This window comes from Pleuronectes platessa, chromosome 1 (genome assembly GCF_947347685.1).
Source record: "Pleuronectes platessa chromosome 1, fPlePla1.1, whole genome shotgun sequence".
Lineage (NCBI taxonomy): Eukaryota > Metazoa > Chordata > Actinopteri > Pleuronectiformes > Pleuronectidae > Pleuronectes > Pleuronectes platessa.
Genome location: NC_070626.1, coordinates 27,493,826 through 27,518,492, shown reverse-complemented (window position 1 = coordinate 27,518,492; position 24,667 = coordinate 27,493,826). Strand labels below are relative to the sequence as shown.

General features: G+C 41.3%; 1 protein-coding gene across 2 annotated transcripts in view; it reads right to left on the bottom strand.

The window, feature by feature from the left end:
- The window catches only part of myo9aa (myosin IXAa), a 97,494-nt gene that overhangs the window by 17,720 nt on the left and 55,107 nt on the right, over positions 1-24,667 (bottom strand). For both annotated transcript variants that reach the window (XM_053424845.1, XM_053424854.1), the window contains 15 exons: positions 21,260-21,357; positions 20,840-20,966; positions 20,074-20,163; positions 17,142-17,258; positions 16,538-16,672; positions 12,964-13,085; positions 11,410-11,551; positions 10,679-10,874; positions 9,435-9,554; positions 7,705-7,780; positions 4,194-4,334; positions 3,772-3,811; positions 3,562-3,684; positions 1,771-1,851; positions 1,432-1,542 (listed from right to left, as the gene is read on the bottom strand). In XM_053424845.1, coding sequence (XP_053280820.1) covers positions 1,432-1,542; positions 1,771-1,851; positions 3,562-3,684; positions 3,772-3,811; positions 4,194-4,334; positions 7,705-7,780; positions 9,435-9,554; positions 10,679-10,874; positions 11,410-11,551; positions 12,964-13,085; positions 16,538-16,672; positions 17,142-17,258; positions 20,074-20,163; positions 20,840-20,966; positions 21,260-21,357 — 1,719 coding nt within the window. The remainder of the gene's footprint in view (positions 1-1,431; positions 1,543-1,770; positions 1,852-3,561; positions 3,685-3,771; positions 3,812-4,193; positions 4,335-7,704; positions 7,781-9,434; positions 9,555-10,678; positions 10,875-11,409; positions 11,552-12,963; positions 13,086-16,537; positions 16,673-17,141; positions 17,259-20,073; positions 20,164-20,839; positions 20,967-21,259; positions 21,358-24,667) is intronic.

Here is a 24,667-nt window from a genome sequence, read left to right as displayed (position 1 = left end):
CTCAGAAATGACTCGTCACATTATTAATTAAATTCCATTATTATCACTGATTGTGCATCTGAGGCAGCAGAAGTGTTTGTAGTAAAGATCTCAGAACCTGAAGCTGCTGTAGACACCACCATGTTTACACAGTGAAACCACAGTGACTTCATCTTTTTTTCCTGAACACTCGCCATCACAAGACGAACAGTCGACACCGCAGAGTGGAAAGTAATTTAAGAAGGGGAAGGGAGTGCCAGTCCTCTGTTAAACCCCCCCCCTTCCAATCCACATTAAACATGATCTGGTTTATTAGTCCAACACTAGTTCTCACAGGGTTGAATCAGGTCTTATGAGAGCCAGTGTGGTTGAGACGGCTGTAATTCTCTCTGAATCCAGAGTGAAACAGCATCAGTGACGTGTTTCACATGGAAACCTGAGAGTTTTATGTTCTGGGACGTGAGCAGTGAGAGCAATCGGTGCGTCGGTGTTGCCTGCTGGGAAAATATCATCTCCTCACAAAACCAGTGTGTGAAGTGAGTCTGTTTTAAACATCAGGAAACAAATAAACTCAGTTTGCTGCTCGGAACATGAACAGTGATTTATAAAGTCTTCAGGGGCTCTGGAGGAGTTTTGTCATGTCTGGGCTTAGAGGCAACACTTTGACAAAAAGTAGTAAACTGATGGAATTAAAATGTGGGTGTTTACCAGGAATGAATGTTTTTTAATCTTGACTCAGATTAAAATATTTAAAAAAGTATCTTTCTTTATCTCAAATGTTTGATTTTTACAATATATTTCTAATTATTCTAGTTTTTATTGGATGTAGTGTTTGTTGTAAACTTAGTGGGAATGAAACGTTGCATGTGCAGCTATTGAGCACTGTCTCTATCAAATGAATGAATAAATAAATCCATGTAGTAACTGGAGTTTTTACATAAATGTAGTGGAGTAAAAAGTAAAATATTTCCTTTCCAGTTGCATGAAGAAAAGTACCCAATTAATGAATAAAACAATATCAAAAGTGTACTTTAACACAGTGCTCAAGAAATCTGGCTGATTTGATAACTAAGACGTGAACAAATTCTTGTTTTTATTTACTTTTAATCACTTGTTTGATCTTTCTTTTGTGATTTGCTGTTTAAAATCAAAAAAGGAATCAAAGATAGGTGAGAATATTTGGAGTAAAACGTCTAGATGTGTTCGTGTGGGTCTTCTTTGGGTTCTCCGGCTCGTCCCACAGTCCAGAGACAACCTGCAGTTACTTAGAAACTTTAAATTGACTATTGGTGTGAGTGTGAATGGTTGTTTGTCTCTGAATCTCCCGTGACACTGTCCTTCTGTCCAGGATGCACCTCCTCGCCTCTTAGCACCGATTGACTCCCTCAAAGGAGGTAATGGATGAATGGATGTTCAGGGAGCATCTACCGGCTGTAGAAACGTGTACGTTACCTTGAAGCTGTACTTGATGTTGTAGCCTGACTGCCGGATGCGCACGGTCTCCAGCATGCCCGTGTACCGCAGCTGCCTCAGCACCAGGTTGTCGTTGAACCTCAGGGGAAGCTGAGAAACACAAAGCAAAGCCGGAGAGGGGGGGGGGGGGGAGAGAAAGAAAATCCAGGACGGAGGGAGAATGGCAGAAAGAGGCAGAGCGACAGCAGGGGAGGGGGGGAAATGATGAACAGCTTTAAATAAAAATAAAAAAAAGCTCAAACTTCAAAGGAAATGAAAAATGCTTTGAAAAGTGAAGTTGAAACAGAGTGAGTGCAGAGTGGAGCGGCAGCACGGTACCTTCTCAGCGTTGGAACGGATGCACTTGACAAAATAAGGCTCAGACTGACCCAGGGTCTCCATCAGCTTATTGAGAGAGGCCTGCGGAACGGGACGACAACAACAAGACCACAAATGTAACACAAAGTCAGAAAATGACAAGTGAACGCAACACGACTCCAACGTTGTGTTACGGGTTTTTATCAGAGATTCGGTCCATCAGTAAAACTCTGGAGATCAAAGTCACAGACTGGGACCATAAACACCGACCACTTGTCTGTGTAAGCATGTGGGTCTGTAGGAAAAAATAATGTGTGTAGCTTTTTTCCATGTGTCTGTGTGTGTAAACATGTGCACATGTGGGTCAGCATGTGTGTGTGATAATTCAGTGGCAGGAGGAATTCAGTCTCTCCCCCCCACCCCTCGATGGAAGATTAAAGCAATCAGAGCAGCACAGGATGTGGGAAGTGAAGTCATCCACACACTGGGGCCAGGGGCCGGCCGCCATGAGGGCCTCAGCGCCCGTCTCCACCAGCCACAGCACAACGCACACTTCACCACAAACCAGACCAGGAGGGAAGGAAAAGAAATGGAGGGGGGGAGAGGAAAAGGAAGGGAAGGAAGGGAAGGAATGAAAGGAAAGGAAAGGGAAGGTAAGGTAAGGAAAAGGAAAAAAGGAAAAGGTTAGGTAAGGTAAGGTAAAGAAAGGGAAAAGGAAAGAAAGGGAGAATGAAAAGTTAGGGTAAGGAAAGGAAAAGGAAGGAAAGGAAATAGAAAGAGCAGTGGTCGCTGAAAAATCGAATTTGACCATCTGCCTGTGAGCTTTTATCTGACCTGAAGAATTGAGCGGATGTAACCAAGTACCTTTAATTTGTTACTTAACATTTTTTATGTATTTGTACTTAGCTGAAGTGGATTTATTCTGAGGTCATCTTTTACATTTTTACTTTACTTTCTTCTGTACTACAATTTATGCTGCTTTTGTTTTTCTAGTTGTTTTTACATTTACTTAAATGAATCAGAAAGGGAACTGTGATCACAATAAGTACAAAACCCTTTCAAATAATTTATATGACAAAACTGTTCCATGTAGCATCATCTGCAGCTTTATTTATTAATAGGAAATCATATTCTTGTATTAAACTGAATATAGTATATAGAACATATAGTTAATGATGTAGCTGACTGATCCCTTAGGGCATAAAAAGTATTAGTAAAGTAAAGTTTTAGTAGTAGTAAAGTTTTACTTTAGCTTTATTTAAAAGGATCAATGAGTAGAAAAGTTACTTTGGTGTTTTACTTTAACCTCAGAACATTTGGTAGAATATAAAACAGTGGTTATCTCTTAGTTACTACACAGAACCGATACTGCACTTATAACAAAGTGAATATATACAGATCTGTTCAGTTTGCTGCTTTGTGTGATCTCATCTCAACATGAGTGAGGACATTCAGGAGGGTGTGTCTGTGACTGGGATGAGGCAAAGCACCAGTTTCTCACCAAATCCTAACAGGGAGACGCTTATTAATTTTATTTCCTCAAATTTCCAGACATGATGTCATAAAGTTAAGACCTTTGGGTGTGTATGTGTGTGTCTGTGTGTGTGTGGGTGGGAACTACGTAATAGACTTCACACACATTTAGGAGAAATACATGGATCAGATTAGACAATCGAAGGACACACCTTGATTTTAATCACATTCACAGCTGGACGGGGATTCATCGCTCCAGCTCAGGATGACTGGTATTGTTGCAGCTTGCTGTGTGTGTGTGCGTGTGTGTGCGTGCGTGTGTGTGTGTGTGTGTCTGACCTGGAACTGTGCGCTGATACTCGGTGGCTTCTTCTTCTTGTGGAGGTGGAGCAGTGACTTGGTGATGCGGTCGTGCAGCGTCAGCTTGCTGAGGTACTTCAGAGACTTGACATTCAGTAAATGCTGCAGATGGGAAGTTCATAAGTTAATCAGTTTATAAAGGAAGTTAGTTTGTAAGTCAGTAAGATATGAGTAAACCCTGTGCTGTACCTTCGGGAGAAGCGGCTTTGATTTGTAGTTTTTGTTTCTCCTGTTTGAAAAAAAGAAGAAGACACAAATCAGAATAATCTGTCAATAAAGCCGAACTTTATTCAACCCTGTGGGCAAATTCTCTCTCCGCTCAGTGGGGAGGTCAGAGGTCAGAGGTCAGCGGCAGCACCTCAGAGCAGGTAGGTATGCGGTGATCTCTGGAGCAGCTGGACAGATGTTCACTGACACTGAACTCAGGTCTTTCAGTTTTAAAAATATCTCAAGGCCAACAAGGCCACACTGAACAAAATAACCAAAACACAGTGGAATACAATGATGGAAGGAAGCATCTGAAAAAACTATCAAATAGTGACTGTATTTAAAAAAACTACTAGGAGGGCAGAAGTGTACGTTGTCTGTAGTGACTGAGTCTTGTTACTGACATGAGGATGTCGTGTGCTCTCTCCAGGAGTTTGCTGCTGGCCGAGTTGACGAAGATGCCGTCCTCGTCTGTGATGGAGCTGCTGGACGACAAGCGGCTGTTTCGACCCACACGTCCATTCCAGCCGAGACCCGGGGAACCCCTTCAAAATAAAAACACACACATAGACCATTAAAAGTTATTTCAAAATAAATCTAAACTTTATACATCATGTGAGTCTACATGGAGGAAGTAGAGGAAAGAAAAAAGCAATAAAGGAATAATCTCTTCTTTATTATTCAATTTCAAAAGCCGTTTATCCTCTTTTTCTTTGTAAATTAAAATAAGTAATTAATAAATAGTTGAATCACATGGGACAGTTTGGCCTTTCCCTAATATTTAGATTCATTCCTCCACTGAGGTATCAATCATGACTGAGCCACAACTTAAGAGAGGTTGTGCCTTTACCTTCACTAATAGTTCATTAAACTTTTTCACAGAAATAAGACAAATTAACAAGATCTGTTGGGTTTGGACGAGTCAGTGAAATAAAAGTCTGGTTTAATCAGCGTGTGTCAGATATTAAACTATTTAAAACACTTCCATGGTCCATAAATATCTTTAATTCCATCAGACAGCACTGTGCATTTCATCTTTGTAGAGGGCATGTTTCTATGTCACCAGCAGGGGCAGTAGTCCCTGTGTTTTCTTCCACAGAGGAAGAGAAGCAGACACAGTTCACTGAAGCCTCAGAGGGTTTGAACCTCCGGCCTCAAGGTGAAACCAAACCACCTGCCCAGAACTATAACAAAAACACCAGCGGTAAGGTCACAGGGAAAACCATTAACCAGCCTGAACCCTCTCAGCCCAGAGGAGCAGAGAGTAAAACACAAGTAAAAAAAACACCATTGTAGAAAATCAGAGAACAGCTGCGGCAGAGGTAAGTTATTACTCAGAGCTTTACAAGTATTGGGTTGTTTTTCATGATTATATAGATTTACAAGATGAATTAGAAACCTCAGCACACGACACACGGAGCTCAGATGGGTCATGTGCCTCATCCTGTGTTATTAGCAGCGGTTGCAATAATTCCAGAGATAAAACAAGCTGGGAGACGACTGAGTGTTTTAAATGGAAATGAATAAAAATACAAGGCCACAGGGGAGAAGGTTGATTTTCCACTGAAATACATAACTGAGGTTTTAAAGATCAGCTTGATGGAGAAAAAAATAGATATTTGCCAACTTCAGTGTTGGCATTTAAAATCAACCACATGCATCTCTGTGATGTTTGTGTACTTTCGGCATTTAAAAGTGCCAACAAGTACATTTGCTCTGTAACTGTATATATGTACAAAAACCACTAAACTAATTAAATATTGAAATAATAGATGTTTATCTTGTCATGATTTTCTCATTTGGATCTGAAATCAGTGTGGATGCAGGTGGTTTAATACGTTTCCTCTCTCTCTTTGGAAGAAGCTTGTCCACCACAGTCACAAGCTGGGGGACATTTCCACAGTCCCAGTGCACATGTGATTAAATACGACTTGTCTGCATCAAATGACAACACAACAAATTATAGCAGAAGATCTACGTAGCTCCAATAGTCTGGAATTTGTATTTCTTGAGTTTATACTCTATTGCTATAAAAGAATTTGGAGAAGTTCAGGGCTCTTTGTGCTAGAATAAACAGAAAAATAATTTATGTGTCACAATACGTAAAGATAGAATAAGCAGGAATCCTCTGTTTGCATCTGTGCGACCATATAAGGCAGAATTTCTCCCCAGTCGATCATCGATCTCTATTAGCGCTGATGGCACAATACGCCTTGTGTAGTGAGTGTTTCCCATAAAGCACTGCACTGTCCAGCTGACACGCACCCTGCAGGGACCGCATATTTATCGCTCCCCGGGCACTCCTCTCCGATGCATAGCTCTGCCTTTACATCACAGAGGAAGCAGCTGCTCGGGCTTTAGTGCTCCCCTAGTGTGTGGAGGATGCGTGCATGAGTGTGTGCGAGCGAGAGAGAGAGGGAGAGAGAAAGAGCGAGAGAGCGAGAGAGCGAGAGAGAGAGAGAGAGAGAGAGAGAGAGAGAGAGAGAGAGAGAGAGAGAGAGGCAGAGGTTGCAAATCACATTAAGAGGGGATTTTAACAGCCCCAGACCGGGGCTCTTGTGTAACAAAAGCCGGCTTGTACGAGTTGTCCTGTGCTACCAGTCGTGGTCGTGGGCTGCTAATCTCCTGCTCCGCGGCTAATTAGAGGAGGTGGTGGAGCAGGGGTCCCAGTGGGGTGGTGTGGGAGCAACACTCAGGGTCAGAGAACAGTCAATCACCGTTTTTCTTTTTTCTTTTGAAAAAAGGCATGCAACGTTGGTCTCAAGGTCCAAGAGGTTCAACACATCAGTGTGTGACAGGAAGGTATTAAGAGGGATGTGGATGAAGACCATTTCCAGGTCTGATTGTCGTATATGTGTGTAAGATTAAAAAGTAAGGGTTCAGGGAATAAACAATAACGTCCCCGGTTAGAATATGTCAGGGGAGCTTTGCTGCAGGTCATCTCTCTCTCTCTCTCCCTCTTTCTCTCTCTCTTTTTGTCTCATTTCCTCTTTTGCTCTTGACTAATAAATAAAAACAAAAAAAATGCCTAAAATAACAAACAAAAGGTTTACTAGATGTTTATTCAGTACTGTTTGAATCAATATCTTCTTTTTCTTGTTGCTACACAAATTAAATTGAACTTGCATTAATAATAACAACAACAACATGAAAATAACACATGAACAAACGCTATTGGAGATGAATATGCAAGTAACGTTGACCTTTCGTATTATCTCTGCCAAGCAGGTCATGTTTTCATCCCTGTCTCTGTGTGTCTGTTTTTCTGTTTTTCTGTTTGTCTGTTTGTTTGTTTGTTTGTTTGTCTGTTGGTTCTCATGACGCTGGTGTGAGGATGGGACACAGGCCAACAAAGGAGTGATCCAATTTCAGCGTGGATCCCGACAAAGGGCAGATCCACATGATAGAGATCAGGCGTATTTAGGGGACTGATATATATGGGTGTGGATCCTGCAGATTGGAATGTGTTTTTTCTTTCTCAGCCTCTGCTCATCAACAAATAAACCTACGAACCGGTAGCTACCTTCAATATGTAGCTGGGGAATGTGGATTTGAGGGTTAGACAGAATAATAACTGTAGATTAATAAAAACACCTGCAAATCGTATCTCACTGAGGCGCATAACATTCATTGTTTGAATAGCAGGCAGCTTGTGTTTGATGTTGTGGTGTTTGACTGCATTACTGTGTCAGGAGTGCCGACGCACTTGTCCTCGTGTGAGCTCATGTGGGTCCGGCCCCGCATATCTGAGCTATTTGATGAATCTGATAACCTGCCATTGAACTCCACATAAACAGCAATGATGAGAGCAGGAATTTATTTCTTCACACAGCAGGAACTCTCCCGACTCCCTCTGTGAAGCGATCGGACACTTTAACACTCGAGTGAGAAACACGCTGCTCGCCACAGACTCACCGTGGTGACTTGTCGTTGATGGCGTTGCTTCCCTGGAGGTCTGACAGAGGAGAACGTGGAGTCTTCCTGGTCACGCCTGAGCATAAACACACATTTTAGCTTCATGTGAAAGGAACACATAATCACACACATACAGACACACACTCACAAAACAGAGAGAGACACACAAAAAAAATCAAATCCCTCAAAGCCTTGTGAAGCGAAACACACACCTGTGACCCTCCAGTGTTACTGCAGTGAGTGTTATGTGCCTTTTTATTGGAGATTTAAGCTTCTGCAGATGAAACAAAGATCTATGAGGTTAATAGTGAGGTGTTCTTGTTAGTGTCCAATTATGGAAGATGATACTTAAGAGTTAATTGGTTAAGTGTGAACTGTAGTTTTGCTTAAAATATTGAATCTACATTTTGTCCAATTAAAAATGCCCTATCATGTATAAGTAGCCTTTAGGATAAACTCTGATCAGATATAAGTACAATTACGTCCTTACTATTTAAGTACAAATACATGACAAATGTACTTAAGTGCATCACTTTTACTACAATACATATATAAACAAAAGTATTGTTACTTGTTCACATAATTTAAAAACTAACTTTTTGTTTAGTAATCAATAACGAGAGGGGAATTGGTCCAATTATCCAATTAGAGTGTAATTGAGGGTAATTATAATAAGAACAATACTCGTTAATGTGGTACTTTTACTTGATTACATTTATGTCCATTTATTTGTACTTTTACTCGAGATAAATGTTTGACTACTTCCTTCCCCACTGACTGTTTCTCTATAATTTTTAAGGTTTGGCCTTCTCAGTAAAAGTGCCTTGATTTAAGGTAAATTATGATTTGAGGAGGAACAATCAATCATTCATTGATTATAGATTCGTAGCTATTCAAAGATCTTGTCAAAATGAGGAAGGAAAGTGTAAAGTTACATCCAAGCGATTTGAAAGACATGAAATCTTTAGGAAATGTAATTTTAAGGAACAAAGGAGAGTTTATGGGATTAACAAGCTACTGGAGTTGTTCAACATTGTCACTCTCACCTGGAGCTGCAGGGTGGCACACAACAAAAAGACACAAACACATGAGAGTGTGATGAAATGTTTGTCCTGCACCACATAAAGAGCTGCCTGTGAACACGTTAGTGATAACACACATCTCATCATACCCTTCCCTCAGTCTTCTCTCACCACCACCGGCCTGTGTGGTGTTAGTGACAGGAGAAGGTGGCTGATTTTAAGAAGTATGCTGAGGTGGACAAGCAATTATACCCACCACCGCCCCGAAAAGACAAGAGTGGACACGGAAGCGTGTGTCGGGCACCGAGAGGCGTTACTGTGTCGTGTCCCCCAGACCCAAGTTAGCTGATAAAGCAATGCAAGCATGCAAAACTCTGCAGAGCCTTTTACTAGCACAGTGTTAGTGACAGAGTGGATGAAGCATGCTAGTTGACAACGTGCAAGACAAGACTAAGAACAAATGCATGCAGGTGAACAAGAGAGGGGGGGTGGGAGGAGGTCGGAGGGGGCGGAGACCAACAAGCATCGAGTCTTATGAAGTATAACATAGATTTGTGCAAACACGTCTCTTGACTTTTGGATATTTTATTGATTTTGGTCAATTCTGGCTTCAGTAAAGTTGCTGATGCTGGTCAGCCTCATCCCAACCGGTTCCCCCGAGTGGTGGTTTTAAGTCGGAGGGAGTTGTTCTGGTATTGGCAGCCTTACTGTGCTTCTCCTCTTTGCATCTCTGCAGGATCTCTAAGCTTCTCTGATGCACAGGGTGCTGCAGAAAGCTAAAACTATCCACACTTTTCAAAACTGCGCAGGGAGCAGCGTCATCATGCCCTTGGAGAAGCAAAAACAAAAGGGAAAGAAAAAAAAACAGAGAGGAGAGAAAAACAAAATACAAAGAAGGGGGGAAACAGAGGAGAGAGAGGGAGAGAGAAAGAAACAAGAGATTAGACAGCGAAGAAGAAGAGGTCAAGAGATGCAGTCGTCTACCGGAGAGATAACCTGTGCAAGACGTCTGGAGAGAAAATGATCGACATTCATCAGCAGGATGTTTGTCCTTGTGACTCTGAGTGTAGCTGTTTGTCCCCCAAAGGTGTTTCCATACAATGTCTTCAAGAGGTTTATCTGTCAACTCATTCTTCCCGAGTGAAGTTGTGATTAAAAGTGATTTATTTCACAACTTATCCAATTATTTCCCAAAAAATCTGTGAAACTCTAGGCTTTATATATAAACTTTTGCAGAAATGTTTTTGAAGACATGTAACAGGTTTGCTTTGGGAGACACTGATATCTAAAGGATTTCTAAAAGATAAAGGAGAAAGATTTCAACAAACTCTATTTTCACACATCAACATCTGCATGTAAAACTGTAGGGAAAGATGAAGAGGATGCAGAGCTCTGAGGGAACATCTGTAAAATCTACTGCGTATCAAGGGAAAAGAAGGCATTCGAATAAAAGCCAAAGCCGAGAGAGTAAACAGCTACTGTAAAAACACAGCGGTTCTACGAGCACTAGACACAAACTACTAGTGACTGATGGAACATTAAATATGGCAGATAAAGCAAAATAGAACGGACAACACGATGGTGACATGTGAGCATATCTCACTGTGTATGGAAGGATATCAAGGAAATGATCAGAGTGAAATAATTATAATCATATTATATTCTGAAGAGTTAGACACTGTTCTCTGCCGATGAACTCCACACATCAAAAAACACTGCAACAGAAATATTCACATATCTTATTATTAAATTAAATTTTAAATAACTCTTAAGCGAGCTGTTTGGTTATTTGAAATTTAAAATTCAACTTTGCCTCCCTCAAATTAAAGATAGAGTAGTTGTCTTGATATGATGAAAAGTCAAAAAATAGACATTTGTAAGTTTTCATTGACTTTCTAAGTTCAGGTGAGATGAGCTTTGTGTTCCTGCAGCTGTAACATATTAGAACTCACCAGGCTTCTTCTGCGTGTGTCTCTTTCCAGCTTCTCTGAAAGCCACCAGGGCTCTGAAGTACGCTCGCAGTACCGCCCAGCGGAACGTGGCCGACGGTTCGATGCCGATCAGCCCACAGATGAAGGCGTTCTTGCTGCTCTTCAGCAGAGCGACGATGTCCGGCCGCATGTGGTCCGTGTTCTTCTCCCTGAAATCCTGCATCACACATAAAATGGGATTCAATGCTATTATTTGCTTGTGATAAAAGTTCCTTCAACAGCCATTGGTTTGTGAGCTGCCGTTTTGCATCCATCTTAGTTCTTTGAAACCAGAAGTAACTATATTTGGAGGAGAAGGGGGTGGAGCCTGACTACACCTGCCACCTGCATTCATTGGGCGGTTCCACCTGTCAATCAGAATTCATGCCTCAATTCATTTATCATCTATTTTACTCTAAATTGAAGACTTGAATCTAGAGATTGAGATCATAAACTCCTGAGTAATATGTTTTCTGACTTTACAAATTAAGGAGGATGTAGCGCCATTTTCATCGGAACCGACTTATTTTCAAAACCAGTGGAGTCGCCCTCTGCTGGTCGTTTGAGAGAATACAGGTTTCTGGCACTTTCACCCTAGCTTCACTTTCCAGACACACCCTCTTTGTCCATTTTCATAAACAGTCTATGGCTGCACATCCTCCTCTCTCTCTTTCTAATCACTGACTACCCGTGGACGTGAGGATCAGACTGACCTTGACCCCGTACTTGACCTTGCCAGCGTAGTGTCGTATGATGAAGGCGGACTCCATGACGGCGGGGAACTCGATGTAGCTGTTGCCCTCGTGCTGCCGCTTGAACTTATCCAGCAGAGTCTGGTTGGTGGCTTGAGGGAAACTGAAATAAAAGTCAACAGAAAAGTTTGATTTGAAGAACAAAGCGCTTTTAACATCTGTTTTTAAAATGAAAACACTCGAGGTTAGGAGCTGGGCCAGCAGATCCCTGTGTTGATGCACTTGTTTAAGGTTGTGGACCACGTCATGAAGACGGCAGCGTAAATCACACTGAAAACCCTCCGACACATTCCTGAGCTGTTAAACCCGAATGAAACATAACGAAGTGAAGACATTTCGTTTTTCCACTCGTCTCTAATCCAGTCTCAACAACCGTAACTACAACAGCTCCGACGTGGAAACGTGGCAAGTCCAAAACAAGGATCTGCTCTGTGAGTCGTTCTGACATTTTCATCCTCTGACACCACAGGTCCAGAATGATCATTCTAAGCTGATCTGGGCTCAGATTTCTCCCCCTGTCCTTTAATAGCAATTCTGCAGAAAATCAACAGCTTACAGGAAGAGCGGGACACCAGGGGCTTCGGAGCAGGGCTGAAATCTGAGCTATGAAAACAAGGCGGCCAAAGATTCAGAGCTCTCCAGCTTTTCCGAGTGGGAGGAATTTGACTCGGTGTCCAAATGGAGAAGAGGGGGAAATAAAGAAGGAAATATGGTTTTGGTAAAAAATAGTCGCAGCACAGTCGTGATCGTGAAAAAGGCCTCTGCAATTCAGTGGGTTTACATTTCTGGATATTTATGGATGGTATAGAGATTATTTAAGCGGATGTATATTGGGTATAAAGTGAAAAGGTGGGTGCACAGGTGGAATCAAACCAGCCGTACTCTAGTTATGGACTTAACACCTGCCAGTTGTGCTTTAGCTTCAAGCTGCCAGAAGAAGTCTACGGTTTATCCCAAAGGAAAATGTGACCCTCCAGTGTTACTGCAGTGAGTGTTATGTGCCTTTTTATTGGAGATTTAAGCTTCTGCAGATGAAACAAAGATCTATGAGGTTAATAGTGAGGTGTTCTTGTTATTGTCAAATTATGGAAGATGATACTTGAGTTATTTGGTTTAGTGTGAACTGTAGTTTTGCTTAAATACAATAGAAATGCCCAATCATGTATAAGTAGCCTTCAGGATAAACTCTGCGCAGATGTTATGAAGTTACAATTACGTTGTTACTATTTACGTTAAGTACAAATACATGACAAATGTACTTAAGTGAATCAGTTTTACTACAATACATTTATCAGCAAATATCCATATTTTCTACTCTACTACACTTTTATAAAGTATTGTTACTTGTTCACATGATTAAATTTTTTTTTTTTTAAAGTAACCAATAACGAGAGAGGAATTGGTCCAATTATCCAATCAGAGCATAATTGAGGGTAATTATAATACAAACAATACTTGTTGTAATACTGTGGTACTTTTACCACGAAGACGTGGACCAGACTGCGTCAGACTCACTTGCACTCTTCGTCCAGGAGGTGGAACAGAGCTGTGGGCTTCTTGCTGATCAGGTTGATGCAGCCCGTGTTGTCGATGTAGTCGATGTTTCTCCAGCTGATGCCCTCGGCCCTGTACTCCTCCTGCAGGGACAACAGAACACGGACAGTGTTGATCATTAGCTCTGTAATCTGATGTAATAACCTCGACGCTGCATTTCTCAGTGTGTCAGTGAACGTGTCAGCAACTCTCACTGTATACAGACAATATCAAACATCACATTCATCACAACTGTATCCACGTTGTGCTTTTAAACACTCGGGAAACAGAGAAACTTGATTTTAAGTTTTGTAAAAACGCAGTTATTCCATCAAATCACCTTTAAATACATCAATAATCAGAGAAACATCAAACACAGGAATGCAGACCTGTGTGGTTTTAAAACGTCATGTTAAAAGTAATTGTGTTGTTTGCAGGCTGGTTTAATAATGAGAGAAGCATTCCGATCATTTACCACCGTTCTCTCCTCTATATGTTATTTTCCTGTTGTTCCTGGGAAAGAAATTGAACCAATAAAGACGTTAATCCAGAGGAGGTTTAATAAAGCATCACAGGAATCTCCCTGTCCTTTGGTCTCCCCCTGAAGTCAGAGGGCTGAAGAGAATCCAGTTAATTACGGCTGCCTCACAGATGAAGAACAAAAGGGAAAGATGTTCCTCTTCTTCAGTGTTTGGAAAAACTGAAGGATTCTGATATGAGCCTGCTGCAATTTAATTTGAGCAAATTTCCTGCTTCCGGCTGTTTTTACAGAAAATGTCATTAAAATGTCATTTTCGGTTCCAACAGTGCGAGAGAACACATTCTTTTTTTTTTACCTTCGCCATGGAGGTTATGTTTTCACCCCTGTACCGTGCAAATTTCCATCAGTGTAATAATAAACTAATAAAAGTTACAACACATCTGTCTTTTCAATCCTTTCAACATCTCAGAGCACGATCTTTGTGTTCAGCAGAGAGGCGACTGAAGACAGGCCGTCACATGTGTTCACTACACACAAACACACAAAAACACACACACACACAGAGCAGAACACCTGTGCCATATAATCCAGAACAACAACCCTGGAATAAACGTTTGTGAAGCTACAATATTGAATTTGTGAGTCAGATGAGTCAGAGGAGTAATCACTGTGCTGTGGTTTGTGGGGGTGTTGTACTCGATTTCATTAGATTACACAGGACACGGAATCCACCTCCTGCCTTTAAATCATCTTCCTCTAACTGCAGTGACTCACTCTGTCTCTGAGTCTGACTCGAGTGAAAACAAAAAGAAAATAAACCATCACATATCTCCAAACTCTGCAGCGTCAGCTCTCTCTGAAGACGCTTAAATTGGTGTTTTATTAATAATCATAATCAGTAATAACCAATTCCCACGGCTGCTGCTTCCCTGCGTCTCTCTGCCGTCACAACACAGTGACTCGCTGGTGGAAACAAACTGTGTGTAACTGTAGACGAGGGCGTGAAGCCGACCTCAGCAGAAATATGAAGCACGTCAGCTCTCGGTCAGAAAGCTTTTAGGAGGCCTGAGCGTTGTACATCGATTTTTCCACCAACGACTAAAGCTAAACTGAACCGAGGCCCGGGATGAATTCCTGAGCTCTTCGCTTTCCTCCGACTCGCTGGTGCAGGTTTAACAAACTTTTTCTGTAAAAGTAAATATGTCTGATGAATGAATAACACTGTATAAGAAGGGTTGAGGCTGTTTGATCCATGGAAACATCAGAAATCAATAGAATAATCACTGATCACTCCACAGCTCGGCTCAAGGTGGTGTCGCATAGGTCAATGTATTGTAAACCAGCGTCTACATGAAGCTGCATCTTTACACAACTGACAGAACTCACAGCAAAGGTCACACAGTCACAACCATGAACCTGTACACCAGGATGTGCAGGACACTATGGAGTGAATACATCCTCCAGGAACTATCTTATCTAATGTCCCGAAATGAAAAAAGATCTCCTCAGTATTCAACATAAACACTTACAACACGGAGGCTGCATTCAAAGAGAGAGAGAGAGCGAGAGCACCGAGCCAAGTGTTTGGTTGGAGGCTGGATCTAATGTGACCCGGGTTAGAGCAACAAGCAGTAGCACAGGAAGTGCTGTGGTATTCTAATAAGTATCAACAAATACTGGAAGTCTCCGAGTCAGTGGGGAAAGAGGAAAGAAGGAGGATATTACACGATGGTGATCCTGAACCCACCTTGACATCCACCGTGAACTACATCGAGATACTGAAGATAATGTTTTGGCCTCTTGTCAAACCACAGGACAAAGCTCGAGTGGAGACAGACAACCCTCATTGAAGTTATGAATCATGATCTTCTCAAATTTCAAGTTGCATCAACATGTTTGTTATGATTAGTTTTGTCGCAAAAATGTTTCATCATCTTAGGTTTTGTAAACAATAGATGTTTTTTATCCTTATATTAAAGCTTCATTTATCTATATATCTATATTATCTATATTTATCCCAAGTACTTTTCCAACCGGTCTATACTAAATATTGCTACTATAGTAATAGAGCAACTTTATCCAAAGCTATTATTATTATATAGATATTTATTAACATATTTAAAGGTGTACATTTCTATTTTTATTACATATTATCTTAAAACAAATCACAATTCAGTAATTATTAACGTTTGAAGAATCGTCATCGTTGTAAAACAACACAAGAGTTTGTTAAAGTTGGTGAATATCCAAAATAAAATCTGGATCTAATGAATTTAAACATGGTTTTATTCAGCAGTGTTCTAGTTCATACTGTAAATATGACATATATTCTTCCCTCTTTGTAATTTTTCTGTTAAGCTAATTTATACATATTTTTTCCGTTTTAAATAAGAATATATAACTTGTGTGGACTATCTTAGTTTCTACCACACCCCACGTGTACTTAACATTTCATTCATGCATTTCCTAATTCACTAAACTAACAACTCCTCCATCTGCAGCACGATAACACAGAATTTAATTTACTTTAAGCTTCTGGACAAAGAAACTCTTTGAAGTCGCTCCCCGTGACATTTCTGTTGAAAGTCCTGACGTATTTATGACACAGGAGTAAGACGGCTGTGATCAAAGCAGGACTGAGCAGACAGACCCTCACGTCTCGGTGTAATTCATGGAAGTGCACGGAGGCTTTGCAGCAGCTTGAGCCCTTCAAACATGTCGGGGCAGGTCGCTGATTCAGCCGATCTCAAGGTAAACACCATGTTTAACTTACAGGCATCAGGAGAGTAAAAAGCCCTTTGAAGCTAATCAGCTCACTTAGGAGAACACACAACCGGAGTCAGGGTGGTCAGCTTCTCAGTAACCCTGTTGTGTAATGTGCCTGAAGACTTTCTGCATTGTTTGTGTGTCATTGTGCTGTTTGTGCTCTGCGTGGCGTGATAAGGACGAGGGGTTTCCTTATGAGTGGTAGATCCACAGTGGGTTAGAATACGAGCAGCTGGAGAACAAGTAGCTCAGAGGGTTCAGCTGCAGGTCAGAGGTCGTTCAGAGGAATATGGACGAGGCGTTCTTTACCTGTTCCAGCTTGAAGATGTGCTGGTTGAAGTAGTGCTGGAGACGCTCGTTGGCGAAGTTGATGCAGAACTGCTCGAAGCTGTTGTTCTCGAAGTCCTCGAATCCGAAAATGTCAAGAACCCCGATGGACAAGATCTGAGGGAGAGGAGGAAACAGGAGGAGACAAGGGGGACAGTGTTCAGTTCTCTGTTCACACCAGATATTTAAATGCAAAAAGACTGTCTCCTGGGATCAGGTCTCACTACCCTGCTCCATTTGCAAATAATCACACACGTCAGTTGTGTTTGCAAAGAGAGAGATAGAGAGAGAGTCAGGATGGACTGCAGCTCTGAAGACAGATTAAAAAAATTGGGTCATGTGATGGTCACTGTTGATTTTTTGGCTACAGACGAATCAACTCGAGTCTCACAGCCCGTCCTCAGTGATCAGATCTCAAATTGAGGACGTGTTTGGATGCTCAGACCTGAATTTAGCTCAGACCACTTGGGATCGGATCTTATCATCAGCAGTGTTATGAATCTAGGTCAGTTTTGTCATACGTCATACAAAACACTGATTAAAGTAAAAGATATTAATCCATGTTGGACATTTTGTGTGGTCTCACCTTGGTGGTGTCCTCCAGGTCCCTGATGTTGAGCAGAGCGTGGTTGATCCTGAAGACGATCCAGTCAAACAGAGCACTGTACAGGGACTTCGCCATGGAGTCCCTCACCGTGCCAGCCTGGAGGGACAGACACACACAAACAGTATTTAGAGATACGCTCATCGATGATTTAACGACAGCTGATAGAGGAAAAACTGTTCAACAGCAAGAAAAGGATTTATCAAAATACACAGTGAGTGAATGGGTCCTCAAAATGTATTTCTACTGCTGCCAATGAGATTCTGTTTTCAACCCCAGTATTGGTGGGGCCCTGAAATAAGAAATGGTTTGAGCCTTACTGGGAGCCATTCTAGTTTTTTCTGTGACACCCTTTTAGAGAACAAGTTTGAAGAGTCGTCAAATACTTCCGTTGTCAATTGATGGGTGAAATCCCTGCAGACATTCCCCCCCCCCCCCCCTCATTCTCTATGTCCCACACATCTGTATAAAATGTTAAAGTTTGGCCTGGTGCTGAAACACTGCACTTTTCTACAGGTCCACCAAAAAAAACAATGAATGGAGATTTAATATACGGAAAAAATAGATTTATATTATGGAGACGTCCTCCAGACAACAAACGGCTGAATTTCTGCTTTACAACTGACCCTTTAGAGGGAGACCTGAGTATAGTATCTGTCATCGCTTAGAATTATTGATGGAAAGTATAAAAATGACAAAAGCAGACTTCCCCTCCCACCCAAACACATCACAGACGTTCTCCACTGAAGCCCTGGCACAGACGCTCACATCACAGACGCTCACATCACAGACGGACACGCTGGCACAGCAGAGCGTGACGTCCCTGGGTCTTTATTAATGTCATTATCCAGAGCAACACTCGTCAGGTTGACTCAAGAGATCAGCCAATCCAATCTGGTGTCACACAGACGGTGGGAGCTGCCAAGTTCTGACTGGTGAGGCTGCAGATATAACTTTAATAGGCTTTTAAAACGTACAGCGCGTGTTCTCGAGTGGAAGTGAAGACAAACAGTAGACGTTGTCTTTATAGGTCTCATGTTATCGTAAACTTAATGTTCCAGTGTTTAAAATCGACTGGTTTGTTTAATCAGTGATGTGGTTTTCTTTCAATAAACACAGATTATTAGGCAACAGCTTCCTTTGATTAGATTATTGATTAAAAAAACGTTTTAATTCCTGTTTCCTCTGGAAAGATTTGACCTCCCAGCAGCAGAGTTGAGCCTCGGACTTCAGAAACAAAACAAACCACAGAGTCAAGTTAAAATTCCTCTTTTTTTCCCCCGAAAAACAATTAACAAGGTTATTTTCAGCCGCCTCAGACCAAATATGTCTCCAACGAGTCCCGGGCAGATTTTTTTTATTGTGAACTCCGCACATTCTGCGGTTTAATGACTCATAAGCTTTTCATTATTCAGAGGAAGTCGGACTTGAAACGTGGAGAGGGAAACGGCCTCATAACTCTGAGGGGACGGAGCAGACTCATTACAGAAACCCCTTTTTTTTCTCCGTGAGGTTTCTCGAGTGTATGATTTCAGTTAGTGAGACTGTGACTGAGCGATATTTACACAGAGACCACCCAGAGAGCCACCGACGCAATCACTGTTTGTTCATATGAAATAACTCCTAAGTATCTAAAAGGCCATTATGAGGTTGTTGCTGTCTTCTGATGGGAGCGTGTAACGAGCCAGCGTCTACTGGGAGAGTTCTGCTGCGGGAACGTGGTCTGGAATTCATACTGGGGAAATTAGAATGAACACATTCCCCGTATGAAACCACACTTAAGTTCACTAGATACAGATTTTTTTATTTGGATCTGAACCAATTTACACATTCTCATAGAAACAGGGTCTCTCAAGTTAAATTTAAGACTTTTTAAGACTTTTTAAGACCAGGTAAATATCAGAGTCCATGAATTACTACAAACCCAGCAGACAGTAGGTATCCATAGTTTTTCCTTAAATTCTGACCTGGGTATTGACAGAATATCAGTTATTAGTACAATAAAGTCATTTCTAAGGTCTAAAATTAAGATTATTACATTTTATGCTTTTTAGAGCATGTTGTAAGACCCTGGTAATGATGCCTGATTTCATTTTTCATCAAGATCAATGAATTATTGTCTGACAAATCAACTAAATGTTGTGAAACACCTCACAACACTAAAGACAGTGGTCTGGATCCAAACTAAAATTAAACTAGTTCTTTCCTGACCCATATATCCCCCAATCAAGTTTTCATGGGAATCCGTCCAGTAGTCTTTTACGTAGTCCTGCCAACTACTAAAAAAGTAGACAAACAAATAAAAGTTTGTCTACAGATGAAACCACAACTTCAGTGTACGTGTGCAAGACATAAATATAATTTAAACATCTCTTGTAGATGGCTCTCGTCTCCAGACCATGACGTGTGTTTGTTTTCAGAGCTCCCGGTGAAAACTGAAGAGCGGCTGGAAATGCCTTCGCTCGCTCTCTAAACCCACTGAAGGACTTTGTGTGTTTGTAGGTGGAGGATATTGTGTCTGTGTGTTTGTGTGTGTTTTGTTTCTCTGCATCCATGATGTCCATACTGAGGATATAGAGTTTTCTTGTTTTAGTTTTCTTTTGTAATAGCTCGCTGCTACCTCTGTTACTGGTGTGTGTGAAGTGTGTCCTGCATGACACACCTGATGTTCAGGAAACGCTGTGTCAACGACAGAGATGCCATCCTCCCCACCGTGAGTTTGTGTAGCATCGACAAAGAGAAGTGAGGTCCAACAATTCCAAATAGAAACTTTGTCTTCACATTTGTCAGAAACTGTTTGAGCACCTCGTCTCTCAGGAGTCTAACAACAGGCTGTGTTTGTATTGTGTGTGTTATTCCGTGTCTTTACAGCGAAGTCTGTTTGCTGTTGGTGAGGTCGGAGCTGCAGTCTCACCTCAGACAGTTTGTAGGGAACAATCAGCTTCTCTCCCACCGTGACCGTCTTCCGTGTCGTCAGGGCCTCAAACAGCATCTCCTCTTTGACCTGTTGGTGACAGCGGGAGCAGAGGAAGGATTTAAACATTCTATATTTGTTTTATTCTGAAGAGAAACACCCTCAGCTCATCAGGGCTGTTCTTTCTCATCCTTTCAGTTCAGAAGTTAAGTCAGACTGCAGAGATGTGACGATTCAGCACAAACCCACATCCACTCATCTTATAATACGTGATTATATGTTCTCTTAATGAGCTAACGATTGACAAACGGTTATTATCTAATACTTAAACAACATTACGAGGATAATACCCGACTGGGACTCCAGTGGAATCTGTGCAGTTATGTAATGTAAACATTGGGGCCCCGATGGTGTATTTATTAACTCCAACCGGCTCCAACGGCAATTTACTGTTGACCAAACTTCACTCAGTCACTTTGAAATGACAGCGTTCAGAGTGTCGATCGATACAACAGTGGTCGGGTGAGGAACCCATTCAAATGACTGGAGGTGACTTAAGTCATTTTTTACAGATTTTTTCCTGAGGCCTGGACTTCCTGTGGAGTTTTGTTGGAGCTCATGATACTGGGAAAAACTATTTTTGTTTGTCAATACAGAAACACGATAAATACAGTCAGAGCAGCTTTTACTTTTTATATCTGAACACACATGTAAAGCATGTGCAGCAGTAACACCCGCCCCCCCCAGAAGGTTTGCTTGTCGGTACCTCCAGCAGCTCTGAGACGACAGGCAGCACCTCTGGGTTACAGATGTCGATGGAGTCGTCCCTGTAGGTTTTCCTCTTGTAGCAGATGTTGCCCAGGTGGAGGATGGCCGACAGCAGAGAGAAGATCCTGCTCAGCACACGAGAACAAGTTTGAGAGACTGTGGAACCATCTGTAACTATCAGCCACTCTTATCATATATACAGTTTTGATTAATTTGTGTAGCAAAGTCACAAAGTGCTTCACAAAAGGATAAAAAGACAATAAAACAAGGAAACAACTGTTTTATTTGTTATTTAATAGAATGTTTCAAAAGGAGATTTAAAGGAGACATGTTGGTTTTTCTTTGCTCTAGCGTGTGAAGTAGGTTTTTAATGTTTGACCCGATTTCATGACACACTCATCGTGGTTGTGTCACTCACTGTTTCCGCGTGGCAGGAAGGAAGCCCACCATCTCCATGGCCAGCTGAAGCCTCTCAAAGTCGTGCTTCAGGTCCTCGCCCTCAACAGTGAAGCAGTCCTGGAAAGAAAAGGGCAGAAAACCGGGCGTCAGGCTCACAGTCACCATTATGACCTCGAAGCCAGAAGAGCCAATGAGAAGCCGCTCTGGAGTTTAGAAGGATTCAGTGAGTGTTGTTGACATGCCCGGTGCCCAGATGTTTACAGAGTGTCTAGCAAAGATACTTAAAATAGTTCCTCAGTTTATTCTGCTGAAACAAAAAAACAGTGGAACGGCCTGAAGCAGAAGAATTGAATGACTCACAGTAAGAGGCACGGGGGGGGGGGGGGGGGGGGGGGGGGGATCTAGTCTATAGAACAGCAGCGTGTGCTTGTGTAGGGGAAAATCCAGCCTGTTAAAGCGATCCACAGAAATCTGGTGAGCCGGAGAAAGAGCTGAGAAGCGACTCAGGGGTTCATGTGTGTGTTTATGAGGTGCACGCAGAGACACAACAACAGTGAGGTCTGATGTGGATCTAGTCTAGAGAACAACAGCGTGTGCTCGTGTAGGGGGAAATCTAGCCTGTTAAAGCGATCCAGGGGTTTGTGTGTGTTTATGAGGTGGAAGAAAAGACACAACAACAGTGAAGTCTGCGGACAGGAGCTACACTTCTCTCACTCAGTGAGACATTCAGCCTCACAAATAATCATACACACTAAATATCCTGTCTACTGTTCGTCCCTAAATCTAGTTTCAAAGCTGCTGTAGAGCCTAAAGAAAAACTTTCTAAATGTCTGTCCTTGGTCGTAGAAGTCCTTATTTTAACTTTAATTAATTTTTAAATATTAGATTACAAATTAACCTTCGGAATTTAGATGTCTTCCTAGGTTAAAATATGGACTTAAAACAAAATTTAATATCAAAAGTACACAAACAATATAAATTAGCGCCTTATGTTTGGGATTTACAGCAAAAAAAAATTATTTACTTTATTAGTTCTATAAATTTGGTTGTATTTGTGTTGTCTTTTTTTAATACATTTTCTATATCTATACATCATCCCCTGAAAAATCTATACTGGTCAGGCTGAATGTATTTTTGCATATTGACTTATAAACATCAGTAATGTCTCAAGTGATTTATTTGGAAGTATCTTTAACAGTGTTTTATACATTAAACTGCAGACACATTTATATCGAAAGCTGTTTCGGTATTTGTAGCTGAGTACTAAATACAATATTTACCTCTGGAGTCCTAAAAACTTACAGTAGTGTTTTAAAATATCTAACATTTAGCAATCAAATGCAGATGAGGACCTAATGCTTGGATCTGTATCAGCAGTTAATGACGACAGGAGGAGCTTTGGAACACGTGCGTTGATGTAGCTACACAAACTTCGTCCAGCCAGCGTAATGTGAGCTCCGCTGTTTTCTTATGGGCTCATTCCACTATGGCTGCCATAATTATCACATACCGACTCCTCAGGAAGACAAACACGAGACGCACACTCACACCAATGTGCCTCCTGCCCCCTCCCCCCCTCCCTCCCTCCCTCCCCCCCGACGGGAACTCACTGTGAACTATTAGTGGCTCTGGTGTCACATTTCTACAGAAGGGGGAAATATTCACGTCGCTCGGTCCAAACGAAAACAATATTTTACTGTCGGAGAACATGTGGGTTGGTGATTCCAGATGTCACACGTTTGTGTTAGGAAATGAAACATAACAACATTAAAAAGTCATTACAGGTCTTAATATACTTCATTTGGAAGATTTCCTGTGCTGACGTGATTTTTTTTTTGTGGCTTTCCTTTTGTTGAACAGGTTCACTAAATCATTTTTGAGTTGACACACAGGATTAATCCCACTGAAATCCCAAGTACATTATGTATCTCACAGTATTATTAGTATTTCGTCAACTTCATAGGGTGAAAGACAAATCATTATCATATGTAAATAGTGAATTAAAGTGAACTGTTACATGCATGTAGTGGAGAAAACAAAAAACACCACCAAACCAAAACTCTTTTGATCGTTGACATTATGATCTCAGTTTAACTACCACAGAGTGACAACTTTGATATCATTCAGAAGTTGTGATTAAGGGTTAAAGGTGAATTATTGGACAAATAACTTGTAGCAAACCAGAGATATGCTCAAGTAAATCTACTGTAGCTCAGTCACTGTGAATGATGAAGTGTCTGTTAGAGCATCTTCATCATCTGTGACTCTTGAACAACTTCTCTCCACAGGTCGATTTAGAGGTTTAAATCAATGTTTTATTTTAACTTATTGTAGAAAAGGGTATGTGTATATATTTTTTTAATTGAAATCTGTTATTTTCATGTAAGTTATGTTTCATGTTATCAAGAATGTCTCTGATGATCTCATCAATACAGTCGACAGCGTGACGAGGTACCAGCATCTACGATGGCAGCACCATGAAACCAAAGCAGCCTAATGGAATTCAGTCATCATTCATTTTATTATTCACACCAGTGCTTTTCCTCATAAGACCTGTCAAGCTGTCGGTTGTTTGAAAAGTCTGTTGTAATGGAGTGTGACTAAAAACATGCCAACTTCTGTGGGTGAAAGGTTCGTCACCACAACTGGTTCATGAACTTTAAAATCCCCCAGATTGTTACAACATCTGGGAAACTATCTCTGAAACTTTACACTTATACGTATGATACACAACTACACAACCTTGTTTAATGTTGTCGTGAAGCCGCGCGGGATCCTGAGAGTTGCTGTCTACCTGACGTGACTCTGATGAGGTAACATATTGAAGTTCTTTTCAAACGGTAACACATGTGTTGTTTGCCCCAAAAGTTTTTTCAGAGACAGACAAAGTCGAAGGTAAAAAAGAAATGATGCAATATAAAATGTGCCGTTGCCTTGAATAAAAATCATGGATTTATCTGGGTTTGATCAACAACATAACAATGATCTTTTCGTTTCTAATAAATAATTGTTACAAATTATATTTTCTATTCAGACAGAACCCAAGTATGATACCTCACAACATGCTGCATGTAGTTACACCTAAATTTAACGGGTGATTGAATAAATTCTGACTTTGATTTCTTATGTCCAAACAAATTGTGTGAAGTTGGAACGTCTTCTGTGGCAGGACGGACAATTTCACCTTTTAGTCGTATAAATACAGGAAAAAGCTAAAAACACCTCAACAGGGAAAAGCAAATAAAATAACAGAGATAAAATAAACAACACCCAAACCGAACCAGGGAACATTGAAAGAGGGACAACATAGGCAAAGGAGGGACGGGGACAGGGACAGGGACGGGTGGAGCAGCTGTGCAGTGGAGAGTGGGGCTCGAGCCGCCGGGGTTCAGGTGAGTGAATCTCTACTTGTTGCTGTTTTCTCCAT